This window comes from Podarcis vaucheri (assembly GCF_965113315.1).
Source record: "Podarcis vaucheri genome assembly, chromosome: 12".
Taxonomy (NCBI): Eukaryota; Metazoa; Chordata; class Lepidosauria; order Squamata; family Lacertidae; genus Podarcis; species Podarcis vaucheri.
Window position 1 is genome coordinate 10,587,336 of NC_138750.1, and position 26,035 is coordinate 10,613,370.

At 43.7% G+C, this 26,035-nt stretch overlaps 1 protein-coding gene and 1 long non-coding RNA gene across 2 annotated transcripts in view; one reads left to right on the forward strand and one right to left on the reverse strand.

Moving 5' to 3' along the window:
• LOC309515282 overlaps window positions 1–22,382 on the forward strand; it is a 71,722-nt gene extending 49,340 nt beyond the window's left edge. The window contains exon 2 of the long non-coding RNA XR_014212393.1: window positions 22,264–22,382. This is a non-coding gene — a long non-coding RNA (uncharacterized lncRNA). The remainder of the gene's footprint in view (window positions 1–22,263) is intronic.
• ITGA9 (integrin subunit alpha 9) overlaps window positions 16,456–26,035 on the reverse strand; it is a 241,243-nt gene continuing 231,663 nt past the window's right edge. The window contains exon 28 of the mRNA XM_082192761.1: window positions 16,456–17,926. Coding sequence (XP_082048887.1) covers window positions 17,828–17,926 — 99 coding nt within the window. The 3' untranslated portion in view covers window positions 16,456–17,827. The remainder of the gene's footprint in view (window positions 17,927–26,035) is intronic.

Here is a 26,035-nt window from a genome sequence, read left to right on the forward strand (position 1 = left end):
ACCCCATTCAGGACCAGGGAATCCTCCATACCTGCCCGCCTCCTGTCCCCCCAAAACAGTACTTCTGTCTTGTCAGGATTCAACCTCAATCTGTTAGCCACCATCCATCCTCCAACCGCCTCCAGACACTCACACAGGACCTTCACCGCCTTCACTGGTTCTGATTTAAAAGAGAGGTAAAGCAAAAGAAGGTGGGGTCATGAAATCCACAAGCTGTAGCCCCAACCTCCCCATACTGGGGAGGGGGGCTTCTAACCAGAGTGACCGAGAGCACAGCACAAAAGGTCACACACATGTGCAATGTAAACGCTGATAACAACCTAACTTGAACAATGTTAGTTGCTGCCTCAGAACAAAACTAGTTGGGAGCATTGTGGAAAGTTAATAGATGGCTAGATTGAGCTTCCTTGATGCTCAGAGCGGCAGCCAGAAAACAATTTATGAGGAACCCAAGGGAAGCATCAGCAGTGGAGCCCACTAGGCTGGTCCTGATGAACATAGCAAATCTCTCTCCAGCTTATACATATTAAAGGCCGCCAAAAGCTTCTGATCAAGAGTTGATAATCCTACATGCAAAATCTCAGGATAAATCAGAAGCTGGGTTGAATTCTGTTTACATCACTATAAGCCTATATGGAAAACACACAATGAGTTTAGAATACCAAGTGATGAAATGCCTTCTATTGGAACTCAGATATGTCTGCAAGTACGTAATGGCAAGTTGTTTCGTTCATGTGTATCACTTGATTTCTCAACACTTGGTTAATCAACGTATGATTGCTTGCAACTTAATTCTTAGAGAATTCTTAGCTGAATTCAAGATTACCATTGAAAATCTATCACAAACGAAGGGGAGTGATATGAAAATCTCTCCGGCTGGTAATCTTGGATGGCCCACTCTGCCATTATCCAGTGATGAACATGGCTGTGTCAACTGACTCTGGTTTCTACCCAAGAACAGTGAATTAATGAAGGCTAGTTCAATAAATATCTCTTTAAAATAAACTGGAACCCACCACCACCCAGAAGAGGTATTTCCCACCCCCCTAGTTTTAAACAAAGATAAATGAAAATTGTTTGTATATTCTGCTAAGAGGACACTTTGGCTTTTAACGATGCCCTGGCAAAGAACCATTAAATAAAAACAGAAATTGCTGTGTTTTCTCATACAGGTCTTAAGAGCTGTACAGTCATTGAACATTGTTTTTTTATATACATATAAAGTTGGCTTTTTAACATTTATATGGTTTCGATTGTGCTTCCAGTGTTTCATTTGGCACGAAGCACTTGACAAGCACTAGCCCTGGACTGTGAGGTAGACAAATAAAGTTTTGTGGGAAGAAAATGTTCACTCAAAGATTCCATGGCTGGATCTTGTGAAAAACCGGGAAAGGAATGTCACAAGGAAGCCAATAAGAAATCCTTATTCTTCTCCCTTTCCAACATCCGTTCCAGTTTCTTTTTCCCCCCTCAATCCTTTTTGACTTCAAACGGAGATCTCTTCATTTTCAAATCTACTTCATCGGCAATTTTTACTAGAGTCAGTAAGCCAAGACAGTCCAGTCTTCTAAATTAACCTTATTAATACATAGCCCATTTCTGATTTTTGTCACCACATCCCTAGAATGAAGACAGAATACAGTAAACTGCTTGAACAATGTGCCACAATTTATTAATTTCTATCTCTGGCCTGCAACTAGTTAATGTTGTCCTCCTGTGTATTTCTGTTTTCAAGTTGAGGGTAAGAGATACCTTAAGGGTTTGTTGCTTGCATTATTTAGGAATGAACAAGGAGTGCTTATAAACCACCGCTACTCCCAGTGCCTCCATCCCCAACCCGACTCTACCCTTGCTCTTTTTGAAGGAGGCGTGTAAGGATGTTCAACAGAACACTCTTTGGTAGATACCACTGCATTGTGCTATTTTTATGGTATACAAATGACACGAAAAGACGTGGGTTATTTATTTGTATCATTAATTATTTCCATATTGGCTCCCAGTATGTTTCCGAGCACAATTCAAAGTGTTTGTGCTGACCTTTAAGCCCTAAATGGCCTCAGCCCAGTATATCTGAAGGAGCGTCTCCACCCCCATCATTCTGCCCGGACACTGAGGTCCAGCACCGAGGGCCTTCTGGCGGTTCCCTCACTGCGAGAAGCAAAGCTACAGGGAACCAGGCAGAGGGCCTTCTTGGTAGTGGCACCCACCCTGTGGAATGCCCTCCCACCAGATGTCAAAGAGATAAACAACTATCTGACATTTAGAAGACATCTGAAGGCTTCAGGGAAGTTTTTAATGTGTGACATTTTAATGTATTTTTAATCTTTGTTGGAAGTCACCCAGAGTGGCTGGGGAAACCCAGCCAGATGGGTGGGGTACAAATAATATGTTGTTGTTGTTTGTTGTTGTTGTTGTTGTTGTTGTTGTTGTTGTTGTTATCCTTGTTTAGCCTGGCCTGACTACACTGGCTGCCAATTAGTTTCTGGGCCCAATTCAAAATGCTGGTTTTGAGCAATAAAGCCTTAAATGGATCAGGGCCACAATAGCTGAAGGACTTGTCTCCCCCCATATAAACCGTCCCGGACTCTGTGTTCATCCTCTGAGGCCCTTCTTCATGTGCCTCCTCTCCATACATGAGGTCCCGAGGGTGGCAACATGAGAACAGGTCTTTTCTGGCTCCCCATTTGTGCAATGCTTTCCCCAGGGAGGTAGACCTGGCACCTTCACTATATACCGTATTTTTCACTTTATAACACGCACCCGGCCATAACACGCACATAGTTTTTAGAGGAGGAAAATCTGTAGGCATGCCACCCGTAGGCATTCCCTCCATAACACGCACAGACATTTCCCCTTACTTTCTAGGAGGAAAAAAGTGAGTGTTATGGTGCAAAAAAATACGGTATTTTCAGGCACTAGGTGAAAACATTCTTATTCAACCAGGTCTTGGGCTGATTAATATTCTACAGCCTTTTAAACGTGTCTGTGTGAAGGGAGTGATTATTGTTTTGCTGCATTGCTGTACTTATTTACTTGTCTTGTACTTATTCACTGCTCTGAGATCTTATGATGAAGGGTGGTATCTAAATCTTATAAATAAAATAATAAATAAAATAAATTTTGAAAACCCAGTAGGAAGTTATTTCAAAAAAACAACAACATGCAAGTACAACACTCTTTGAAGATCTGGAGCTCATTGTTCAGCACTTAGAAGCCTCCTACTGATGTTGGCATGTCTCGTTCAGGCATACCTGAATGCCATGGTTTGTTCTCTGCTGCCCCAGAGAGCAGCCCTAGATCTAATGGCCTTGAGCCTCCATGCCATTGGATATCCTGCTTTATCAGTCCCTGATTGGCTGGAGGATTCAACTCACATTCAAGCAAACGCAAGTAGAAGATCTTCCCTGCACAACATGAGGACATTGGGGACTGGAGTTGTGCGCATGCTCCTGTCTACACTTTGACCATTCAATGTTCAAATGAATATCTGAATGTGCCTTGTGAAATCCTCTCTTACAAGTGAGCCTCACTGAATTCAGGAAAACTCAGAGTTGCAGTCTCTCTAACATCCAGAACTCTAGAGCGGAATATTAGTATTCAGCAGTAGTGCAAAGTGTGCTTCAATTTCTTTCGAAATGGCTATTTATTTCAGTCCTGTTTTTAAGATGGATGAAGTGTAGCAACTACTCACCTCTCTCTCTCTCTCTCTTTGTTGCTGCTGTTATCGCTGATTGTCAACCGGAGGACAGGTATCCTCAAGGGAACATATGTTCAACGAGGAACAAATATGTGTTATGTGTTACAAGATTGGTGAATAGTTGACAGTAAAACAAAGAACAATGAGTTATGCCAGAAGGAACAGGGGAAAATGAAAACAAACACTCAAGCATCAAACTGGTAGGGAATACCTGGAGGAAAAGGGATACTTAACCAACAGAATGTTAACAAGTAACGTTAAAATGATAGCACATCTTTATCATTACTTATATATATATATATATATAATCTGGCTGTTTTATGTTGGAGTACAATTGTGGTACCAAGATAATCAAGGGTCTGGAAACCAAGCCTGATGAAGAATGGTTGAGGGAATCAGGTATGTTTAGTCTGGAACAGAGGAGATATGATAGCCACCTCTAAATATTTAAAGGGCTGTCATATGGAGGATGGAACAAGCTTGTTTTCTCCTGCACCTCAGGCTAGGACCCGAACCAATGCATTCAAGTTACCAGAAAGGACTAAACATCAGGAAGAATTTTCTGACGGTAAGAGCTGTTTGACAGTGGAACAGACTCCCAGCAAGAGGTGGTGGACTCTTCTGCCTTGGAGATTTTAAAGCAGAGGTTGGATGGCCATCTGTCTTGGTTAATCTAGCTGAGATTACTGCATTGCAGAGGGTTGAAATAAATGAATTTCAAGGTCCCTTCCAACTCTACAATTCTATGACCCTCCCATATACTGCAGCTCCCTTCATCCCTGGCTGTGCTGGCTGGACAAATGGGAGTTGAAGTCCAACGATGTTTGAAGGCCACAAGTTTCCAATTCCAGCTATATATAAAAAAATGGAAATACATTATTTCGCTGAGCTTTTACAGTACTCCCAACTAAAATAGAGCTAACTTAAACAGCTATACTCCAAGAAAGCTTGAGCTGGCAGATTATATGAAGTTTATAGAATGGGTCTCAAAGCTGCAGGCATCATTAGGGGCCTTAAGAGAAGAAGTGGGAGGGCAAATAACTTTTCTAGAGCAAAACAAATCTCTATATTGAATATAAAGGAATTGATGAGGTTTTCTGCACAATAAGGGTATGTCATTAACAGGTTAGTTCAGTGCCTGAAAACCTTCTAACCTACTTGATTATGAACCACCAGACACACAACATCTGGGTTGATATTTATCTTGTTAAATTAAACATCCACCTGGCCTCTTAATTATCAACTGTAATTGACAACTTCATCATCTCAGAGCACTATTCTGTCCATGCCGCACTGGTAGATGTAATTAGACAATAATTAATGCCTGTTTAAATGCATTATTTCCTGGAAGTTGGGCTTTCTGCACTCGTGTTAGAAAATAAGGCTGGTTTAATCAGACATCAAGTCTTGTCCTGAACAATTAAGATATGAGCCTGATGTGTTACACGTAAAGCCTTAAGGCTGCCACCCTGTATAAACTAATCTGGGAGTGAGTCTAAGTCCCATTCATCTCAATGGGACGTGCTTCTAAAGAGACATGCAGTATAAGTTATTGCCTAACCCCTTGGCGTCATAATCCCAGTCTGCTAAGCATCAGGAGTTACTTCTCAGAAGTAAAAGGTCAACCCACCCTGAAGGTCCCTGTATGCAGCTGTGCCATGTGGCAAACTGCCCAAACTGGCGACTGAAGCATTTTCCTCTGGAGTGATGTATTTTCAGGCTTCGCATTAGCCCCACCCACCTACCCAGGCAGCTGAGAGGGTTTAATATTTGGGCTTCCTGCCTCTGGTGTGTTATTTGACCTAATGCCTTTGCACAACTCCCTGCTCTCCTCTGACTTAGTCCCAACAACAATCTACTAGAACTCAAAGCAGCTTCTGCTTCTGTCTGAGAGAGGGTTGCCCTATGCCATAGCCTGTATTCAGCCCTCGTAAACAGCATCCGGGCGGAAATCGCTAAAATGACTGGGAAAATCCAGGCGTATGGCAGCCCATGTTGGTAGTGTAGATTTGGGTGGATTTCATTAAAAATAGCTCAAAAAAATATTAGTTTTTAGTTTTTGCAAAATAAATTGTGTCCCGATTTTCAGTTTTTGAAATATGGCAATCCTATCTGAGATAACTGGACTGCAAGAAGATCAACCCTATCCATTCTTAAGGAAATCAGCCCTTAAGGAAATCATTCTTAAGGAGTGCTCACTGGAAGGACGGATCCTGAAGCTGAGGCTCCAATACTTTGGCCACCTCATGAGAAGAGAAGACTCCCTGGAAAAGACCCTGATGTTGGGAAAGATGGAGGGCACAAGGAGAAGGGGACAACAAAGGATGAGATGGTTGGACAGTGTTCTCGAAGCTACCAGCGTGAGTTTGACCAAACTGCGGGAGGCAGTGGAAGACAGAAGTGCCAGGCATGCTCTGGTCCATGGAGTCACAAAGAGTCGGACAAGACTAAACGACTAAACAACAACAGCAAAATCTAAGATAACCTTCCCTCTGTTTGCCAACAGTTCTGTGCTGCCCTTTATTTTCATCCCCAACTTATGCATTTAATTAATAAACATCTCTCTTTTCTATCCAAAGCAGCTCACAAGGAAATCAAAAACTTACCATAAACACACAAGACATCACATTTCCCCCTAGAGACAATTTCACGCTACGAAATATTCATGTCTGGGAGACTGCTTCATCTAGAAATCCCCATCTCTGAGAGCAAGTTCATATCTGACAGATCACTGAGTGAGTGCAAGCACTGTTAAGCGGCAACTTGAATAAGTAATACAGATCAAGCACCATGCATCAGCTCAGTGAGAGCAGCTAATGTATTTCAAGCTGGCACACGTTTGGAAAAAGGATATAGTGCCTCGCCCCTTTGACTGCTCAACTTCAGACCTCAAGCAGTGGTCCCACGTGCAAAAATGCCTTCCTACCTACAGAAAATATACTTAACTAGGAACGTTCTTCTAGACATGCAAGGACCTCTTTGAAGGAACATTAAGTCATGTAAGTGTCGGAACTTGCGTTCAGCCGAGCTGCTCCTCCGGTCGAGTCCTCCGACAGTGATTCATGACCTGAACCTTTGATGAGGGTCCAGGCACGTTCCCTCATTACACAGAGTATCCAAGCAGAAAAAGAGACGAAAAATATGAGCTACATTGCTAAGAGTTTTATTTCTAACTACGCAGACAGAAAAGAATATACATCCTCTCTCTGTGAAAGCAGAGAGGCGACTGTACAAAGAAACAGGAAACCAGTAACAACAACATCCGTCTCCCGTGAGACTTCCAACAGTCTGGAATCTCTGGAATGTAAACAGAGTCTTGTGACTCCAAAGCACTGCTCAGTAGCACAAACAGAAACCTAACAGTAAGTGCCCCAACTGCATTCTGAAGTGATGCAGGCTCTGGATGACTGAACATAAAAACCCTCTTTAAAAATTCCCCCCCCCCGTGTCCAATCAATGTGTGAGCAAGGAGTGGGGCTGTGCTGACTCCCTCTGCCTCCTGGCACACAACACAAGCCTCATTCTTCCCATACCGATTGACTGAATCCACAGGCATCATTTCTGCTGAGTCTCCACATTGGTTCTCATCTACAAATCACTGAGTGCTAAATTTTTGAGAGGAAAGATCATATGATGTTCACCAATGGTTACTCAATGGTTGTTTCTCATCCAGCCCTTACTTTTTTCAGCTGTCTAGTAGCCAATCAGCCAACTCTTTTTGCTACCCTTTCCCTCTTTAAATATTATTTCTCCAGGTGATAATGAGATACTTTAATGATGCAAACTGAATAATGGCCTGACACCCTCCTACACTATGCATGTTTAATTTGAAGTAAGCCTGGGACTTACTCCCAGGCAAATGTGCATAGGATTGACATTTTAGCCCACAAAAACACAATATATAATTCTCTATGAATTCTTCATAGAATAAAGTCACCTAGCCACCTACACCGTGTCAAATGACTTCTCATTTATAAAAGACACTTCAATTTATGCCAGGATCCCAGTGGTTAAACAAATGAAGGGGAAACCGATAACAGATGTGAGCTTTAAGTTATCTTGTGTGCCTCAGAATAATGCACAGCCTTTGAATTATGAGTACCGCATAGCAGTGTCTAGAGAAGGTAACAAGCCTGCTGGGCAGAAAGAGGAATGAGTTCAAAAGTTCAAAACCTAACAATAATCAACATTATGATGAATAATTTCACTGTAATCAATTGGTTTTTTTCAGGACTGGATACATATTTCAGGACACCTTTTTTAAAAAATGCAGACAATGAACAATGGCTCAGGGAGCAGCAAAAGCCACCTCTAGAACCGGAAACCTTCATAGATAAGGACAGTACACTGAAAGTTCAACAGATATAAGGCTACAAGAGTGAAACACAATGATCTGAGGCATGTAGGATGTGTGTGGCAGAGCCCTGAAAGCATTTGTTACCAGACAAACTACAACCATAAGTCTGAAGAGGTAATACATGCATGGCGTCTTCAATGGAAGCAAAAAACACCTGATGGATTCTTAGGGCTTGTCCTCACTCACACTTGTCCCATTCCTAGAAAGCATGAGTCTGAGCAGTTTTCAGCTTGACCTGTGCTTTATTATTATTATTTCCCCCCTTGCCCCTCTCATTTCCCATTAAAAAACCTCACTCTTGTGTTCTAAATCGAAGCATCAATTGGAAAAGAATCTGAATTGCTGTTGGCTCCGACTGAGCACTAAAGAGTGGTTTTTCCCAGGAGAAAGCTGCAAGACAAGGGGAACTGTGGTGAAGTCCTTAGCAGGAAACCTTTCCAGGGGCTCTGTCACTTAAGGCTTGAGGGGAAGAGTGGTTGTAGCACATTTGAACATCTTCCCTGTACGTAGAAAAATAGCATGATAAGGGGAAGCAAAGTGTTTTTCAACCCTGCTGAACATGTTTCTGAAAAATGTCGTTTGCTTCAGTTTTATTTGGGAGACAACACAAATGTGCAGTCCCATCCTTTGCTCCGGGATGATGTGTCCCACAACAATCTCTCAAGTCTTGTGCTTTGAAAGAGGAATGGCATTCCTGGGTTTGTGTCTGGAGGCGGTTGGAGGATGGATAGCGGCTAACAGATTGAGGTTGACAAGACAGAAGTACTGTTTTGGGGGGACAGGGGGTGAGTGAGTGTGGAGGACTCCTTGGTTCTGAATGGGGTAAATGTGCCCCTGAAGGACCAGGTGCGCAGCCTGGGAGTCATTTTGGACTCACAGTTGTCCATGGAGGCACAGGTCAATTTTGTGTCCAGGGCAGCTGTTTACCAGCTCCATCTGGTACGGAGGCTGAGACCCTACCTGCCTGTGGACTGTCTCACCAGAGTGGTGCATGCTCTAGTTATCTCCCGCTTGGACTACTGCAATGTGATCTACGTGGGGCTTCCTTTGAAGGTGGCCCGGAAGCTGTAATTAATCCAGAATGCGGCAGCTAGACTAGTGACTGGGAGTGGCCACCAAGACTATATTACACCAGTCCTAAAAGACCTACATTGGCTCCCAGTACGTTTCTGAGCACAATTTAAAATGTTGGTGCTGACCTTTAAAGCCCTAAATGGCCTCGGTCCAGTATACCTGAAGGAGCGTCCCCACCCCCATCATTCTGCCCAGACACTGAGATCCAGCACCGAAGGCCTTCTGGCAGTTCCCTCATTGCGAGAAGTGAGGTTACAGGGAACCAGGCAGAGGGCCTTCTTGGTAGTGGCACCCACCCTGTGGAATGTCCTGCCATCAGATGCAAGGAAATAAACAACTATCTGACTTTTAGAAGACATCTGAAGGCAACCCTGTTTAGGGAAGTTTTTAATGTTTGAAGTTTTATTCTGTTTTCAGTGTTCTGTTGGGAGCCGTGCAGAGTGGCTGGGGAAATAAGACTATTATGATTATTAAATGCTTCACCATAACAGGAAAGGTATTAACTGACCTTAATGCTTCGACCAATTAGTTTGGCTGCTGCTTCACTTCTTTCAGAAAAATCCTTCTTCTGAAATGAGGGCTCCTTGGGCTCTACTTTCCATACAGAAATGTGATATTTCCTGGGTGTGTTTGTGTGTGTTGATTGGCAAAGTTACACAACATTCAACTTATTATAATAATTTTTGCAGGCATTTTTATTATTCACCAAAAGTTTCTATCTCTCTCTTTTTTAAAACCTGAAATTTCCAAAACAGTGCAAGTGTATTAAAATAGAAGTGAACACACAGTCGGTAAATACAGGTGACAATGATAATAACAAGACAACATATGCTTCGGTCCAAATAAATCCATCAAAAGTTAACAATTTTACAGTTGGAGTGAAATGTTTAGCAAGTGAGTGAAAATGGTACAATGGCTTCCTTTATATTCAAACATGTGCCCCAAGGCTTTGACATTTAGCATGTCTTCTCTGCTGTGTGCTGCTACACCAAGGATTGGCCATAAATGAAGGCACAAAATCAACCTGTGGAACCTTCCCCCCCCCTTTGCAGCTTGTATGAAAGGTAAAGGTAAAGGGGCCCCTGACCATTAGGTCCAGTCGTGACTGACTCTGGGGTTGCGGCGCTCATCTCACTTTATTGGCCAAGGGAGCCGGCATACAGCTTCCGGGTCATGTGGCCAGCATGACTAAGCCACTTCTGGCGAACCAGAGCTGCACACGGAAATGCCATTTACCTTCCTGCCGGAGCGGTACCTATTGATCTACTTGCACTCTGACGTGCTTTCGAACTGCTAGGTTGGCAGGAGCAGGGACGGAGCAACAGGAGCTCACCCCGTCGCGGGGATTCAAACCACCGACCTTCTGATCGTCAAGTCCTAGGCTCTGTGGTTTAACCCACAGTGCCACCGGAGTCCCTTGTATTGTATTAGTTAGCTTGTATTAGTTAAATACTAATACCTTCCCATCTGACGCTGATGTCGGGAAAGATTGGTGGCACAAGGAGAAGGGGACGACAGAGGATGAGAAGGTTGGACAGTTCTCGAAGCTACCAGTATGCGTTTGACCAAACTGCGGGAGGCACTGGAAGACAGGAGTGCCTGGCATGCTCTGGTCCATGGGGTCACGAAGAGTCAGACATGACTAAACAACAACAAACCTTCCCATCTAGCACAGAATGTGCAGAATTGCAATTTGGTAAAAATATGGTACTACTGAGAAGCCCATCTATAAACAGAAAAAGCACATAGAGGAGTTCTTCCTGGAACATAGCTCTTCAGTTCAAACCACATGTGGGTACTGCAATTTACAATACTCGTTCACATAAAAATCTATGCTAAACTGCTTCTTCCTGACATGCTAGGTTTTTATGTGCAGGGCAGTGATTGCTAACATGAAGTGGGGAATTCAAACCTACCAAGAGCCTGTCCGGACATGTCGTGTGATGTTTCCTGAGCATTTTAATTAGCTTCAAGTCACACTTTAAATAGAAAAACAAAATCCACATTTCATTAAGGTCGCTTGGAATTAGCATAGTGGTGGCAGACCAGACATTGGATTACTGTATATGGATCGAACCAGCAAAAGCGGTTCGCTCTAACTACTCTTGGGAGAATTGTTTTTTTTAAGAGCACTTCCATGAAAAAGAGAAGATGAGGACTTCAATATGAGAATGAATGCATTGTGTATTTTGATGGCCGTATTCTGAAATTGTGGAATGAGGATGGAATGCTATTCTGGTGTCACAGATAGCCAACAACTGTATGTGCATCACAGAATAAACATATATAACAAAACTACTAAAAGCTCCATTAAGTAAGGATTAAGGAGTGCATTAATCATAGGAAAATCTAGTGTCCACCGATTTCTTGTTCAGATATGGGATTTGGAGATAATGGGTGATATGTGGTTAGATATAAACTGAGCTGACTAATTGAGATCAATGAAATTTACTTACTTGGGTGCACTCTTTTAAATGGGTCTACTCTAAGTATAAATAACATTGATATCAACCAACAATGACTTGAGTTTTCTTAATACATTTTGGAAGGGCAGGTAAAATTCCCTTTTCACTGGGATTTGTAATGGGAGTGTTGGAAGGACTTAGAAAGGTACAAACTTACAATTGAACTATAAATTGCATATTTCTTCAATTGCAGGGTAACATCAGGAAATATTTGCTGTGACACCTAGTACTTTATAGATTGCAGAATGAGCCACAAGGAAGCAGAGCACAGATCATGATTTAGCTTCCATTAGCTAAAAAAACCCATGACCTGAAGTCATGGTTTGATTCTTGTCTGCAAAATTTGTACTGATCTGGAACCCATAAAACCACTCTCACTCTCTCTACACACACACATAGTTCACACATTTGTGCTTACTTGAAAGACACTATGCCATCACATGGAATCTGTTTACATTACTGGTGTTAATTAAAATCAATTGATTCTTGATAATAATAAATATAACTGTGAAAGGTTTAAAAAACGCTGAAAGTATTTATTCTTTGAAATATCTGGGTGGATACCACTGTAAAATCTAGTATTTTCTTTTATAACTGGAACTAAAAAGCAATCACAGTAGAATTGCAAAGAAACCAAAAGGGAGAGCCATAAAAAGGAAACATAGAAAACGGTTTGTGGCCTCTGAGCTATAAAATATCTAACAAACTCAATGCAGTGCTGGTGAATTCCCCTCTCTTTTTTTCACATGGCCAAACTACCTGTGCTACTCAGTCACATGCAATTGCCAAAATGCAGCCACAAAAGCTGCAATCTATAGCAGAAGACCGGCATGGGTGGGTGAGGTTTCTAACCCCTGGCTTCAGACCAACCACTATAAAATATGTACAGACAGAATTAGGGTGGCCACATGGCTGATCGTACAGAGGATTGCCCTCGGTTGAAGGGCTGTCAGTCCAAGCCCTGTTTAAAAATAAAGGAACTTAAGAAGGGAGAGCGGGGTGTGTGTGTGTGTGTGTCTTGAAGTTGTCTGTCAACAGTTGGCACTTCGACAGCGGACTGAGCAGGCTCACAGGTCATCTGTCACAATCTTCCTTGCTATGGTGAAATGTATTTCTATTTGAGTTACTGTAATAATTTCTAAATTTGCACACGCTCTTTCTCTGAGCATGCATATATATGAACATCTCTGTCTTCTTCTATGCTCATTTTTGGCAATGCGTCAGTGGCTACCCTACATGTAATTTACACACACACACCTTTCTGCCCTGCACAATAAAAGAGGAAGGTTTTCTGCAGTAGATTGCAGCCATTTGTAAACACGAAACCAAAAGCCAACAGATCACAGATAAACTACACATAGCTGAAGATTTGTGTTTCTTCGTCCTTAGATATAATCAATAATCCAGCCAAATTCTAGTTTTTGAGGGAGGGGTGCTGAAATAACCTGGTGCCCTGCAGATATTTTGGACTATCCATCCCTGGCTATTGACATTAGGCAATGTGAGGTGGTCTGCTCAAGGTGCTAATTTTGGGTGCCACAGAAGGGCAGCACGTTGTCTATGTTTTAATTAATTGTTGCTGTTGTTTTTGCAGAGACCTTGTTTTGGCCTTTGGGGACAAATTCTGAAGATTTGCAGAGAAAGTGCAGAAAACAGAATGCAAACATTTCTGTGCTTGATTGTTACTTTTTATGATACATTGGCTAATAATATTAATAATATTTCAACATGTCTCTCAGCTTGTGAAAATAAGCAGACATGTGGAACCAAATCCTCTCCTGGCACATAAACAATCAAATCAGTAGGATCCCACCAGGATAAAATTTGATCTAATTCTTACATATAATAGTGCAACTGAAGGCCATTCTTTAATAAACCAATTTAATTTGTCAATATTAATATTTGTCCATTAACAAGACCAGCTGGTGGTTCGAAGGGGCAGTCTGTGGTATTGCATAGCTGCTTCTTTCAATGTGCTGAGGTATAACTTTGCAATATTGAAGCAGTCTTATTTTACTTCCTGGGTCGCTTAGCAAAGCCCTTCCATAGCAGGCTGATTTTGAAGCAATGGTTTATTCCACATTAAAAACTATATTGGTTATCTGTTCAGGAATTCATGTTACAATCACTGAGAAAACCTTCAAACTGTACAAAAAAAATATTGCAACGGCAAATAAATATTTCTGTGGTTTTGTGTGAGTTTTCTTTGGGAACTATCATGGTTTTAATTTCCTCCTCATGTCTATGGTTTGTTAGTATACGCAAATGATCAAAGAGACGCCATGTAACTGGATGCTGGAGGTGCTCTTAATCTTTTTAAACTTATTATTAATGTCACAATGTTTGCCTGCATTATCGGTGATATAAAGTGAAAGCTCACAAACCGAAAGACTGGGCTGGTGGAAATTAGCAGCAATACAAAGAGTTAAAGCTGAATTTGAGCAATTTGTGTCTTCTGTGGATTGCTGTTTGCTCTGATTGAGCTTTAAAGAGCAGGGAAAGCTCTGGAGCAAAAAATTGTGGGCGGAATATGGATTCCACATGCTTCTTACAAAGTGGAATGAGAGGCATGACGGCCACTGATATGCAAAGAGCACGTTCAAGCTAGTCTTGCTCCTGAGTCATAAGGCCAGGATGCCACCTTGCGGTACACTGTAAAAGTACCACAGTTGAACTCGTAGCCCTTTGCACATTCTTTGTAACCTCCAAAGAGGTCACTAGACACAGCCTGCATTTCCCTTCAGACAGTACGAAGAAGCTGCAACCAACTGAATGTGCATGACTACGTGGATAGCTATGTAAAACCCAACGCATGTTTCAACTGAAGAGCTAATTTGGAAGTGCCATTGTGAAATAGTACAGACCTCAGAGGCAGAGAATATACCTGGCATGGAAAAAGCCACAGGTTCGTAAGATCACAGCTGTCAAGCTCCAGCGCAAAGAACTCAGGTAGGAGGAATTGGAAAGAACCCCACCGGCCTTCTTGGTAAGTCACTCCTAGAACTTGCTGGAGTAGATGAGCTATGGTCAGCATCATGTGTTTGGCAGTGCCACCTCGGCCAAACATAGCAAGGCATTCAGAAAGTCATGGCAGTTACCTGAAAACTGGCCTACTCTTCCACGTGGTTCCATAAAACTCTGAAATTTACACTGTAAGTTGTGTATATTGTTTCAGGCAATCTCATTCCCAAATGACATTAAGACAGTACAACCCCAAAGTGAGGACTGAGCTATTCCCAACAGTGACTTAAGAATTCACCATTCTAATCCATTAGGATGGAGCTGCAAGAAAACATGTTAAAGAATCATTACCAAAGAGAAGATTTTTGTTTTACCAAGAAAGGCACCTGAAGTTAATACATATCCCATCTTAATGTAACGTGTGATTGCTTTAAACGTTATGAGAGATGAATTCATGCGCTAAACATAAATACCTGTTTTCTTGGGCTGAACACCACTACCTGCTATTGTAATTTGTCAACAAACCTGATGAAAATTTCTATTGCCAGTGTATGCCCAATCTTAATCTACCCTTATTTACATAGAGGGACATGCAGCAAATTCTGCTAACGAAACCTTACTGATAACCAGTGAGGTCCAATGTGTAAACTGCTGGACTTTCAATATAAATCTCAGCTGAACCATGGGAATATTTCTTTATCTAAGCATAGGTTTCTGATCTGACCTTGGACAGCAGTCACAAAAACAAAAGATAGGTGGTAACGGGGACAGATAAACAATCATAAAATAACCAGGCATTAGATAATGGGAGTTTCTTTTGTTTATATTTCTAAGATCTTGACTCCTCAGTTCCTTCCCATTGACAAAGGACTACATATCAGTGAAGTCAGGGTAGCCAAAGGAAGACATTCATTGCTGCTTTCTTCAGTGCAATATGCCCTACGAACAAGGGTATATAGAAGCCGAAATGAGCGACAGTTCCTGTCATTTGGTTGCAAGGAATAGTTTGCCATCTATAAAGCATGCCACACATCGAGAGGGGGGAGCAAAGTGGTTTTGATAGACACGCAGCCCAATCACTTAGGCTGCAGTCCTAGAACCAGGCAGCTGGCAGTAATCCCCATTGAACTCCACGGGATGTCTGGGTCAGGGCTGGCCCAGCCATGAGGCAGACTGAGGCAGCTGCCCATCCCTGCCACTAGAGAAGGGAGGAGAAGCAGCAGCTTCCAGCAAGATCTTGCAAGATCTCATGGAACTTACACGCGATCTCGCAAGAAGTCGGCTAGTTCTTGCGAGATTTGACGGAAGCTGCCGCCCTGCAACCCCAGTAAGTGAGGTTTGGGCAGAGGGGCAGTGGAGCGGGCCCAGCACCTCCCCGTTTTGCCTAAAGTGGTGAAATGGGATGAGCTGCCCCTGTTCTGAGTAGACATGTACAGAATTGTACTGTTACAGCATTCATTTGAGGAACATAGGAATCAGACCATTGGTCCATCTGACTAATCTTCAACGAACAGAAGCAGCTTTCCAAAGTTTCGGACAAGGGCACTCCTGGCAATTACTGAACCTAGGATTTTAGGCATGAGGGACAGATGTTCTGCAACTGAGCATCTCTGCCCTTCCCCATACTCTGCCATTACTGTATTTTTTGCTCTATAAGACTCACTTTTTCCCTCCTAAAAAGTAAGGGGAAATGTGTGTGCGTCTTATGGAGCGAGTGCAGGCTGTGCAGCTATCCCAGAAGCCAGAACAACAAGTGGGATTGCTGCTTTCGCTGCGCAGCGATCCCTCTTGCTGTTCTGGCTTCTGAGATTCAGAATATTTTTTTTCTTGTTTTCCTCCTCCAAAAACTAGGTGCGTCTTGTGGTCTGGTGCGTCTTATAGAACGAAAAATATGGTAAATACAGTTTCTTTACATCCTTCAACCCATGCCTTCTTTTCCCATGACCTCTGATTTTCCTTCATCTTTGTTCTAGACAGAGGATGGTACATGAAAAAATAAAAAATAGATCAACCATTTAGGGGGAGGAAATTGCAAAAAAGAAGAAAAACATTTCTTATTTTATTCTAAATGGATTTTCTGAATCCTGCCCTTACACGTCAGGCAGACTCCATATTCAACCCTCTTATACTAAGCACAGCTCAGAAGCTGTCGACAAAGTTTCAGGATGCCTCCTGTCTGTGCTGCCTGCCTGAGACTGCAAAACCAGGAGGGGCTGTATTCAGTTTGGTGCATCACTCGCTACCCAAGCCATACTTGAAGTGCAAAGAAGTGGTATCACTCAAGTCCTACCTAAAAACACTGCCGAGGGGTTGTTCTGGAAACTGTAAAAGTGCTGCTTCTTATTTTAGAAAAGGGTCTCCTAGGGAAGGATGGCGTGACATATCTGCATCCAAGTGGGAAGGGAGATTTAAAAGGGCAGTGTATTTTTCAAAACAAAACCAGAATGTGACATACTTTATAGACAGATCCCTGAAAAGCAGAATCACACACACACACACAAAATCCACTGTGAGCAGCATTTATGGTTCTTTAGCTCCCGACTCAAATATTTTCCTTCCCTCCCCCCCCCACACCTTTTTCATGAAAGGATTTTGGCTTAGTGCCACTGAAGGCTTTATATACAACATCACCAAGGCTATTGGATTGCGTCCGTAGGGTGTTTCATCTCGTTTCATCTGCTTGCCTCTTCTGCGCTGAAGTTCAAATGTACAGTATGGATGATATATGCATGTCCAAGACTTCAGCTGGATATCAGTGCTTTAAGCTGCGGTCCTATAGCCGCTTACCTGGAGGGAAGTCCCATTGAATTCAATGGGACTTACTTGTAAGTAGACGTGTACAAGACTGCACTGTTAGTGAACTATATATATATATAAAGCTATTCAATAGAAAACATAAAACATTGATACAAATATATAAAAAGTCAAAATCAGTATAAAAAGCTTATATTTATAAAAAATACTTTTTTTAGGCAACAGTCTTCCCCTGAGGGTATATACCACAAGTGTTGGATTCATAAATATTGTTCTGCACTGCAGCTCCGTTATCAAGGTTCATCTCTTCCAGAAAGTACAAATTGCTCCAGTCACCTGACATGCCTGCAGTGGTTGCCTCAGGATACATTCCCTAGCTTAAGATGATGATGAACAACAGGGCCTCCGAAAAATCTGGAGAAGATTCCTTCTTCCACATATGGAAGATACAAGAGCAGGATCAATAGGGTAGCGAGTGTGTATCACATGAACGGGCTTTCAAGGTTCCCCTCCAGAAGTTTACTGACTTTTCTGCACCCAGTCCCAGCTGTCTTCATTCTCTTGCCTGTTCTTCTCAGCCTCAATGATCTCTTTGTATTTTCTGCGGAAGAAGCCCATCTGCAAGTGAAAAAGAAATCTTCGTGAAGAGTGCATTTCTGATATACACGCATTGCAATTTGCAAAGTCCTTAAGATGAATTTTTTTTGGACTGGTGTTCCAGTAACTTGAAGGGGACTTGAGGGGAGATTGGATGCTACAATACCTAGATGTGCATGGGAGCAGATATCTGGGTTGGTGTTTGGTCTGAGGGATCCACAGTATCTGTTTTCCCCTTCAGCCTTCCGCCTCTGTCCCAGAAAGCAGTCTGTGGACAAACGGCGGCTCCCACGGCCTGAAAAGCAAGATGAGCACAGCACCCTATAGGTGCCTTTCACTGGACCAAACTGTCCAGGGAGCTTTAAAGGTAAAGGGACCCCTGACCAAACTGCTGCTCATTGCCCTTTTAATTTCACATGCATGTGCAAATAAGATATATATGGTCATTGTGTTTGCGTGTGTGTTGGTGGTGTTCAGGGGGGGGAAATTGGATGGTTGTGGTCGCTAGCGTGAAAAGTGGCGGAAGGGGTTGGCAACAACAGTAGCATCAGGACAATAGTCGGTACAGCAACGAGAAGAACAATTGTTTCTTTCCCTGTGAGCAGGTTGTATATTAAGATTTGAAAGCTGAATTCAGGCGCTCTGTACTTACAGCTAATCTCAGAGTTCTGAGGCCAGCAAGTACACCACAATGCACAATTCCACCAAGTTGCTGCTAAACACAACTCCCTCAGCCGTGAATCGTACTAGACCAGTCACCATCTCCCAACCTAACCTATGTTACAGAGTTGCTGTGAGGATAAATTGGGTGAGGTAAGTCCATGAAATATACTCGGAGTTGAGAGTGGATTCCATGCTCTTTATTCAGCTCATAGTGGTGAGGAGGAATGAATGTTCCCCCAAAATATCTGCTTTATATACATTATTTACACAGTGGGCTGCACATGATTGTCTAATTCCGGGATTCTCCTGTAGGCCAATCAGGTTGTGGATTCACTTCCACCTGGAGCTGGATTGGGTGGCTCCTGTGGACCAATCATACTGCTGCATTGTTCTAGGACCAATCAGACTTCTGCATTCTGAATCCTACTGTTCCAGGACCAATCAAACTGCTGCATTTAGGATCCTATTCAACTCAGTACATAACAGTCCACTTACATCTCTTGGTGCAGCAGCACTGCTGGATGGAAAAGGCTTCACTGGGACCGTGATGGTGATTGGAATTCAAACGGCAGTGCCCTTCCTGATAGGCGACATAAGCCTACCAGGAGCTGGATCTTAGCCTGCACCCTGCATTGGCGAATAGGGATGCAGCCTGGGATGTGGGCTGTGCCAGGGGGCGGAGCCAATGGAGCTGACTGTGGGCTTCCCTCGGATCCGCCCCCTGCCCATTTAAGCAGCCAGCACCTGGGACACAGCCTGTTTGTTCCTGCGCTGGGTTTTCCCCCATCCCACCCACCCTCAGTTTACACTGATAGGCAATGACTTTGCTGTGGATACGGTGGTCACCGTTCTTTACAGGGGCGGGTAAGGATTTGCCCACCAGGATAATTGGATCTTACTCAGTGGTTTTGCCTACCTCATAGCAATTCATCACACCTGGTTGAGCATTGGGGCAATCCCTTGTTTTGGATGGAGGGGAGGTTGTAGTCTCCCCCTGCCCCTCCAAACGCTGGGGTATCCCGTTAAAGGGATCCGAGCGGAGTGGCCATGTCCACATGCCAAGGGGGGTCGGGGCCGAAGGCACTCCCCCAGACAGCATTCCCTGTGGAGGTCACCCTATTCGATGTAAATCTTAGGAACCCTTGCCTTGGTCCAGTATACCTGAAGGAGCGTCTCCACCCCCATCGTTCTACCCGGACACAGAGGTCCAGTGCTGAGGGCCTTCTGGCAGTTCCCTCACTGCGAAAAGCCAAGTTACAGGGAACCAGGCAGAGGGCCTTCTCAGTAGTGGCACCCGCCCTGTGGAACACCCTCCCACCAGATGTCAAAGAGAACAACAACTACCAGGCTTTTAGAAGACATCTGAAGGCAGCCCTGTTTCGGGAAGCTTTTAATGTTTGATGTATTATAGTATTTTAATATTCTTTTGGAAGCCGCCCAGAGTGTCTGGGGAAGCCCAGCCAGATGGGCAGGGTATAAATAATAATAATATATTATTATTATTATTATTATTATTATTATTATTATTGTTGTTGTTGTTGTTGTTGTTGTTGTTGTTGTTGTTGTTGTTGCCTGGATTGACTATGCATCACTTCCGGCAGGTGGGCCAGAAGTATCTAGATTGCCCCATGCCCAAGCCAAACCACTTGCATCTGTATTCAATAAAGTTGTGGCCTGTTTTGACCCCAAACCCAGTCTTATTGGTCTCTTGTTTATATGCATTGGGGTATGGGAAGTCCGATGCCTTGTCCTGCAGAACATATACACCACCTTGTGCCCACCTTTCTTCTGAAGAAACAAACAAATGCATAGAAACGAGAGGAGTTTCTCCTGACACACACACACACACACACACACACACACACACAGCTCAGTCCAGAAATCAACCTGAGTTGAGAGGCACTCCTATTAGCAGAGGCTTCTCTTGTCAGCGGTTCAAACCAAATTTCCCCTGAAGTTGCATTTGGAGACGTTTAAAAAACCACTGAGAAATGTTGCTAATCTGACAGATTCTTCCCTTTCAAGTTCTTCATGATGTTTCCACATTCTCACTGACTCCTCACATTTTGCTTTAGGATACATTTGGCAACAATGCTTAAAAGTGAGTATGGGGAAAACGGGGAGATGTCGCTACTCACATTGGAATTTATTTATTTTTTTACACTTCCCTTAGAGATTCTTGCAGATCTTTCACCTCAACAGGACCTTCCAAAATGAGGCCCATTTTCATTTTAGGAAAAAAACTTCTTATTTTAGAAGAGTGATGTTGAAACCACTTGTATCTAATGATCCCTTGTAGCAGGTTTCCTCAACCTCGGCTCTCCACATGCTTTTGGCCTCCAACACCCATGAACCCTAGCTAGCAGGACCAGCGGTCAGGGATGATGGGATTTGTAGTCTCAAAACATCTGGAGAGCCGAGGTTGAAGCCTGCCCTATAGCTAACAAGATTTATACTTCGCACGTGATAGTAATTTGGGGTGAACTGTCCAGGAGGGAAGCACACTTATATGGCCATAGGCTTGTGAGTGCAAACACCAGAAACTTCTCCTGCCCAATGGGAGCTACATAAGAACACAATTTTTTGTGCCTTCTCTTTCTAATGGGAAATCATATCTGCTGCCTTTAAGGGAATTTCAAACCCTTCTGTTCAAAGAAGAAGGTTGCGGAGTTGCCATTTTTGCTGGCCATTTAATATTAATCAGTAGTTTTACAAGTCCCCACCCCTGACTAAAACAATTTGATTTGCGTGAACATTTTGAGTCTTCTCTTCCTGACTGGGATTTTTATGTCCTTCCCATAAACAAAAATGATTGCAATAAAGAGGTTTGGGTAACCGTTCAGGAGTAATTACTCAAACATAGCAGCATGCCATTGCGATCATTAAGTCAATATTTTGTTCATTGTAATTAAACATTTATGTTATTCCTACTGTTTTAAACCTGCTCTCACCCTCCTGCAGGGTGTGATGTTTTCGCCTGCCTCCATCAGTCAGATGTTATTACCCTCTTCCCCAACACGGAACATATTTAAAATGCCTTTGTACATTAGATTTGATCCAGCTACGGTTCTATGAAACATGGCTTTGAAACTGAAAACCTTTTATCAAATTAAATACTGAGCAAAAGTCCAGAATTCCCTTGTCTGTGACCTGTTTCAGCTCTTTTCAATATGATGCTGGGCATTTAGGAAGAGGTTATCCATATGGTGTTCCTGGCACCAGTGCCTGCTTTAAACTAAGGAACATGATGTAGGAACATGATGTAGGGATGGCTACCAACTTAGGTAGCTGGGAGACACAAAGGGGGAGGGGAGAGATACTGTTGTACTTTTGGACTCACCACTGGGAGAACAGCATACTGGATTAAATGGGAAACTACAATGTCAGAGAGAAGGTTTCTGGCTTCCAGTTCTCCCTAAAGTGTGTGTGTAGGGAATGTAGGGGTGCACACTTCCCACCTTGGATCAAATCTATGCTTCCAGATGCCATAAGAAAGCTGCAGAGATAGTGCAGGATAGTGCGCACCCCGGAAATGATCTCTTTCAGCTTCTGCCTTCTGGAAGAAGGTACAGGGTTATAAAGACTAGGACTAGCCACCTGAGAAACAGTTTCCATCCAAATGCGATTTTGGTTTTAAACGCAGTCTAAGGTAGTCTCTATGGGAGTATATTGTATTTAATTATGGGGTATCAGAGTTTTTAGGGGGCTAACCAGGCTGGGACAGCAGGCTTGTTGGTTTTTGAATGTCTGGTGTAGATTTTTTCAATTTCGTTGTTCTGTATGGGACAATGACAATAAAGATTATGGTACTGTAGGGAATTCCCACCCACCCTCACAGGGAAATTAATCATGAAGTTCTCTACTTGCCGTCTAAAGTGTCACCCTATACATCAGGGCTGCATAGACATCAGGTGTGCAGGATTAAAATAGACTCCAGAGACCCAAGTACAGAAGGCACAAGGTTAAAGAATTGAATACCAGGACTGAAATGAGCTCACAGTCTGTAGCTATTATGCCCCCACATGACTTTCTTCATTTCAGCAGTATGGGGTTTTTTGGGGTGGGGGCAGTTGTCTGCCATGTTGTTGTTACTGTTGTAAAGAAAGCGTGAGTCAGAAAACTTTGCTGACCTACTTCAAGGACAGCTCAATTGGTTGGAGTGTGGTGCTGGTAAGACCAAGGTCGCAGGTTCTATCCCCACATGGGAAAGCTGCATATTCAAGCACTGGGGGGTTGGACTAGATGATCCTCAGGGTCCCTTCTAACACTACGATTCTAAGTCACTCAGAGATCTCTACAAGTAGATTCTGATTAAGGCTGGCTCTACCACAGTTCTGGGCACCACAGTTCAAGAAGGACACTGACAAACTGGAACGTGTCCAGAGGAGGGCAACCAAAATGGTCAAAGGCCTGGAAACGATGCCTTATGAGGAACGGCTAAGGGAGCTGGGCATGTTTAGCCTGGAGAAGAGGAGGTTAAGGGGTGATATGATAGCCATGTTCAAATATATAAAAGGATATCACATAGAGGAGGGAGAAAGGTTGTTTTCTGCTGCTCCAGAGAAGCGGACACGGAGCAATGGATCCAAACTACAAGAAAGAAGATTCCACCTAAACATTAGGAAGAACTTCCTGACCGTAAGAGCTGTTTGACAGTGGAATTTGCTGCCAAGGAGTGTGGTGGAGTCTCCTACTTTGGAGGTCTTTAAGCAGAGGCTTGACAACCATATGTCAGGAGTGCTCTGATGGTGTTTCCTGCTTGGCAGGGGGTTGGACTCGATGGCCCTTGTGGTCTCTTCCAACTCTATGATTCTATGATTCTATTCTATGATTCTACCATTAGGCAAAGGGACGTGGGTGGTGCTGTGGGTTAAACCACAGAGCCTAGGGCTTGCCGATCAGAAGGTCGGCAGTTCGAATCCCTGCGATGGGGTGAGCTCCCGTTGCTCAGTCCCCGCTCCTGCCAACCTAGCAGTTCGAAACAGTGGCGTAGCGTGGGGGGTGCCAGGGGTGCCGGCCGCACCGGGCGCAACATTTTGGGGGGGCGCGCTCGCTGCCTCCGGAGTCGCCGAAGAGCCTCGGGCGCAGGCTGTAGCGGAGCCGCATGTCTCGCGGAACCGACGAGCTGTGCGCGCGTCTGGGCTGAAGGCGCCCGGCAGGCAGCGGCTCTCAGCGCTTGCCATGGAGGACGTGCCAGGCAGCCCCTCCTCACAGCCCCGCCTCCGCCGGTGCTGCTGCAGCTGCTGGCCCGTTGCATTTTCCTCGCCTCTCTGCCCCCCTCCTCCTCCGGGCAAGCGGCATCGTTTGGGCGGCAGCGGGGGGCGCAAATTACTTGCCTTGCCCCGGGTTAGGGGGCGCAAATTACTTGCGTTGCCCCGGGTGCTGACAACTCAAGCTACGCCGCTGGTTCGAAAGCACATCAAAGTGCAAGTAGATAAATAGGTACCGCTCTGGCGGGAAGGGAAACGGAGTTTCCGTGCGCTGCTCTGGTTTGCCAGAAGCGGCTTAGTCATGCTGGCTACATGACCCGGAAGCTGTACGCCGGCTCCCTCGGCCTATAAAGCAAGATGAGCGCTGCAATCCCAGAGTCGGCCACGAGTGGACCTAATGGTCAGGGCCTAATCTTACCATTAGGCAGAGTGAGGCATCACCCTTAGCTACAGACTTCTGAATAAGGAACAGGGAGGATACCATCTTGAAGTTTGCCTCAAGGTGTAAAATGTCTTGGGCAGGCCCTGATCCTGATGCACCTCCTGCCAAGTCATGTTAGATAAGCCTACTCAGGAGTAAGCACCACTGAGTACAATGGAACTTAGTCCCAGGAAGGGATGTCAGACAATTCTGATGAAAACAAAACAGCGTGGAGACTGCCCATATTCACTCATTCGTCTGATGTCTGAAACACAGTGGCGTAGCGTGGGTTGTCAGCACCCGGGGCAAGGCAAGTAATTTGTGCCCCCTAACCCGTGGATTTGTGCCCCCTAACCTGTGGATTTGCGCCCCCTAACCCCCAGATGTTGCGCCCGGTGCGACCAGCCCCCCCTGCACCCCCCACGCTACGCCACTGCTGGAACAGAAGTCAATCTAGTGAATACATTTGGTATTCGCTGTTGTTGCTCTCAGTTCTCAAAATTATACATTACACCTGTCAATGCACCCCCCCCCCCGAGTGAGAGACTTGCATTGCATTTAACTCTGTATCGAAATGAATGGGGTGGAATAATGTAACAATATAATTTATATGAGTTACATAATTAATTACTTCAGCTAAGTGAGCTTGCAACAGGGATGAATAGCGCAGTTTGGGGCAGAAGGGAAATTGCAGGGGAAGAGAAACAGGGCTGCGTATGATGGGTACAACGCAGAATGGAAAACAATGCCTTCTTACATCCCTACTCCCAGGTAAGCGTGTACAGGATTGCAAGACTGTGCATATTGGGAATATCGTTATTACATAGTTACTTTTCAAAGTACTGAAAGACTTCAACTATTGAATAACACAATTGCCATATTACTTGCGTTCCTAAAATATGCAAAGGCATTTGATTTATTGTCCTTTAAAACTGCTTGCGGAGCCCTAAAGGTGCCTATTCTTCACGCAAACCGCATACTTTGAACATTAAAATCTACACTTGTAGAAGTTATGATCAAAATTACAGAAATGCATTTTAATTTCCTCCAGGGCCAAACAAGCAAGAGCAGACTATTTCCTACTGTTCTTTTAATAAAAAAAATGTCTCTTTGCAAAACATCTGCTTCAGGAATTATCTTTAAAAGTTTGTTGCAACAATTTCAGGCGCTTGTATTATTTCACAACTGGATCAAGAATATGTGCGCAGGGCTTCCCACAAGCATTAAAATGAGTTGGAAAAGTTAATAAATATTAATGAAGCATGAAACCAAGAATCTACAGGTGATCCTGCTAGGAAACCAAAGATTTGCTGCAATCTCTGCTGCTGTTGACTTTGCTGTAATCTCTGTTAAGTGCTCTGAAACCAGGCCAGAACAGAGGGAGATCAGCAGAGATAAGGCACTCTCATATATGCATTTGATTGAAACAAAATTCTTTAAAGTGAGCATGTGTGCTTTACCATTTACAACTAACGCACAAAATAAAGGGGCAGCTCCAATATTTGTCCTGTGATCCATTCACAACATGCAGATTCCAAAAGATAATGGAAAATTGCACAGCCCAATAAAAAGCAAGAATCTTGATAGCATAGGGAATCTCCTTTCTTTTAACTTGAAGCCTTTGGTTAGAGTCTTACCCTCCAGAGCAGGAGAAAACAATATAATTAATGGATGGAGATCTGGGCTTGTGGATTCCTAACCTTCTGCCCCTTGTTCATATAACATCTGAAAAGGGCTCGAATCAGTAAAAGATAAGACGATCAAGGCTGATTAATTAATGATGGTCAAGAAAGGGTCTCTCTTCTCCAGTGGTAATTTGGGTGGCAGAAACTATGT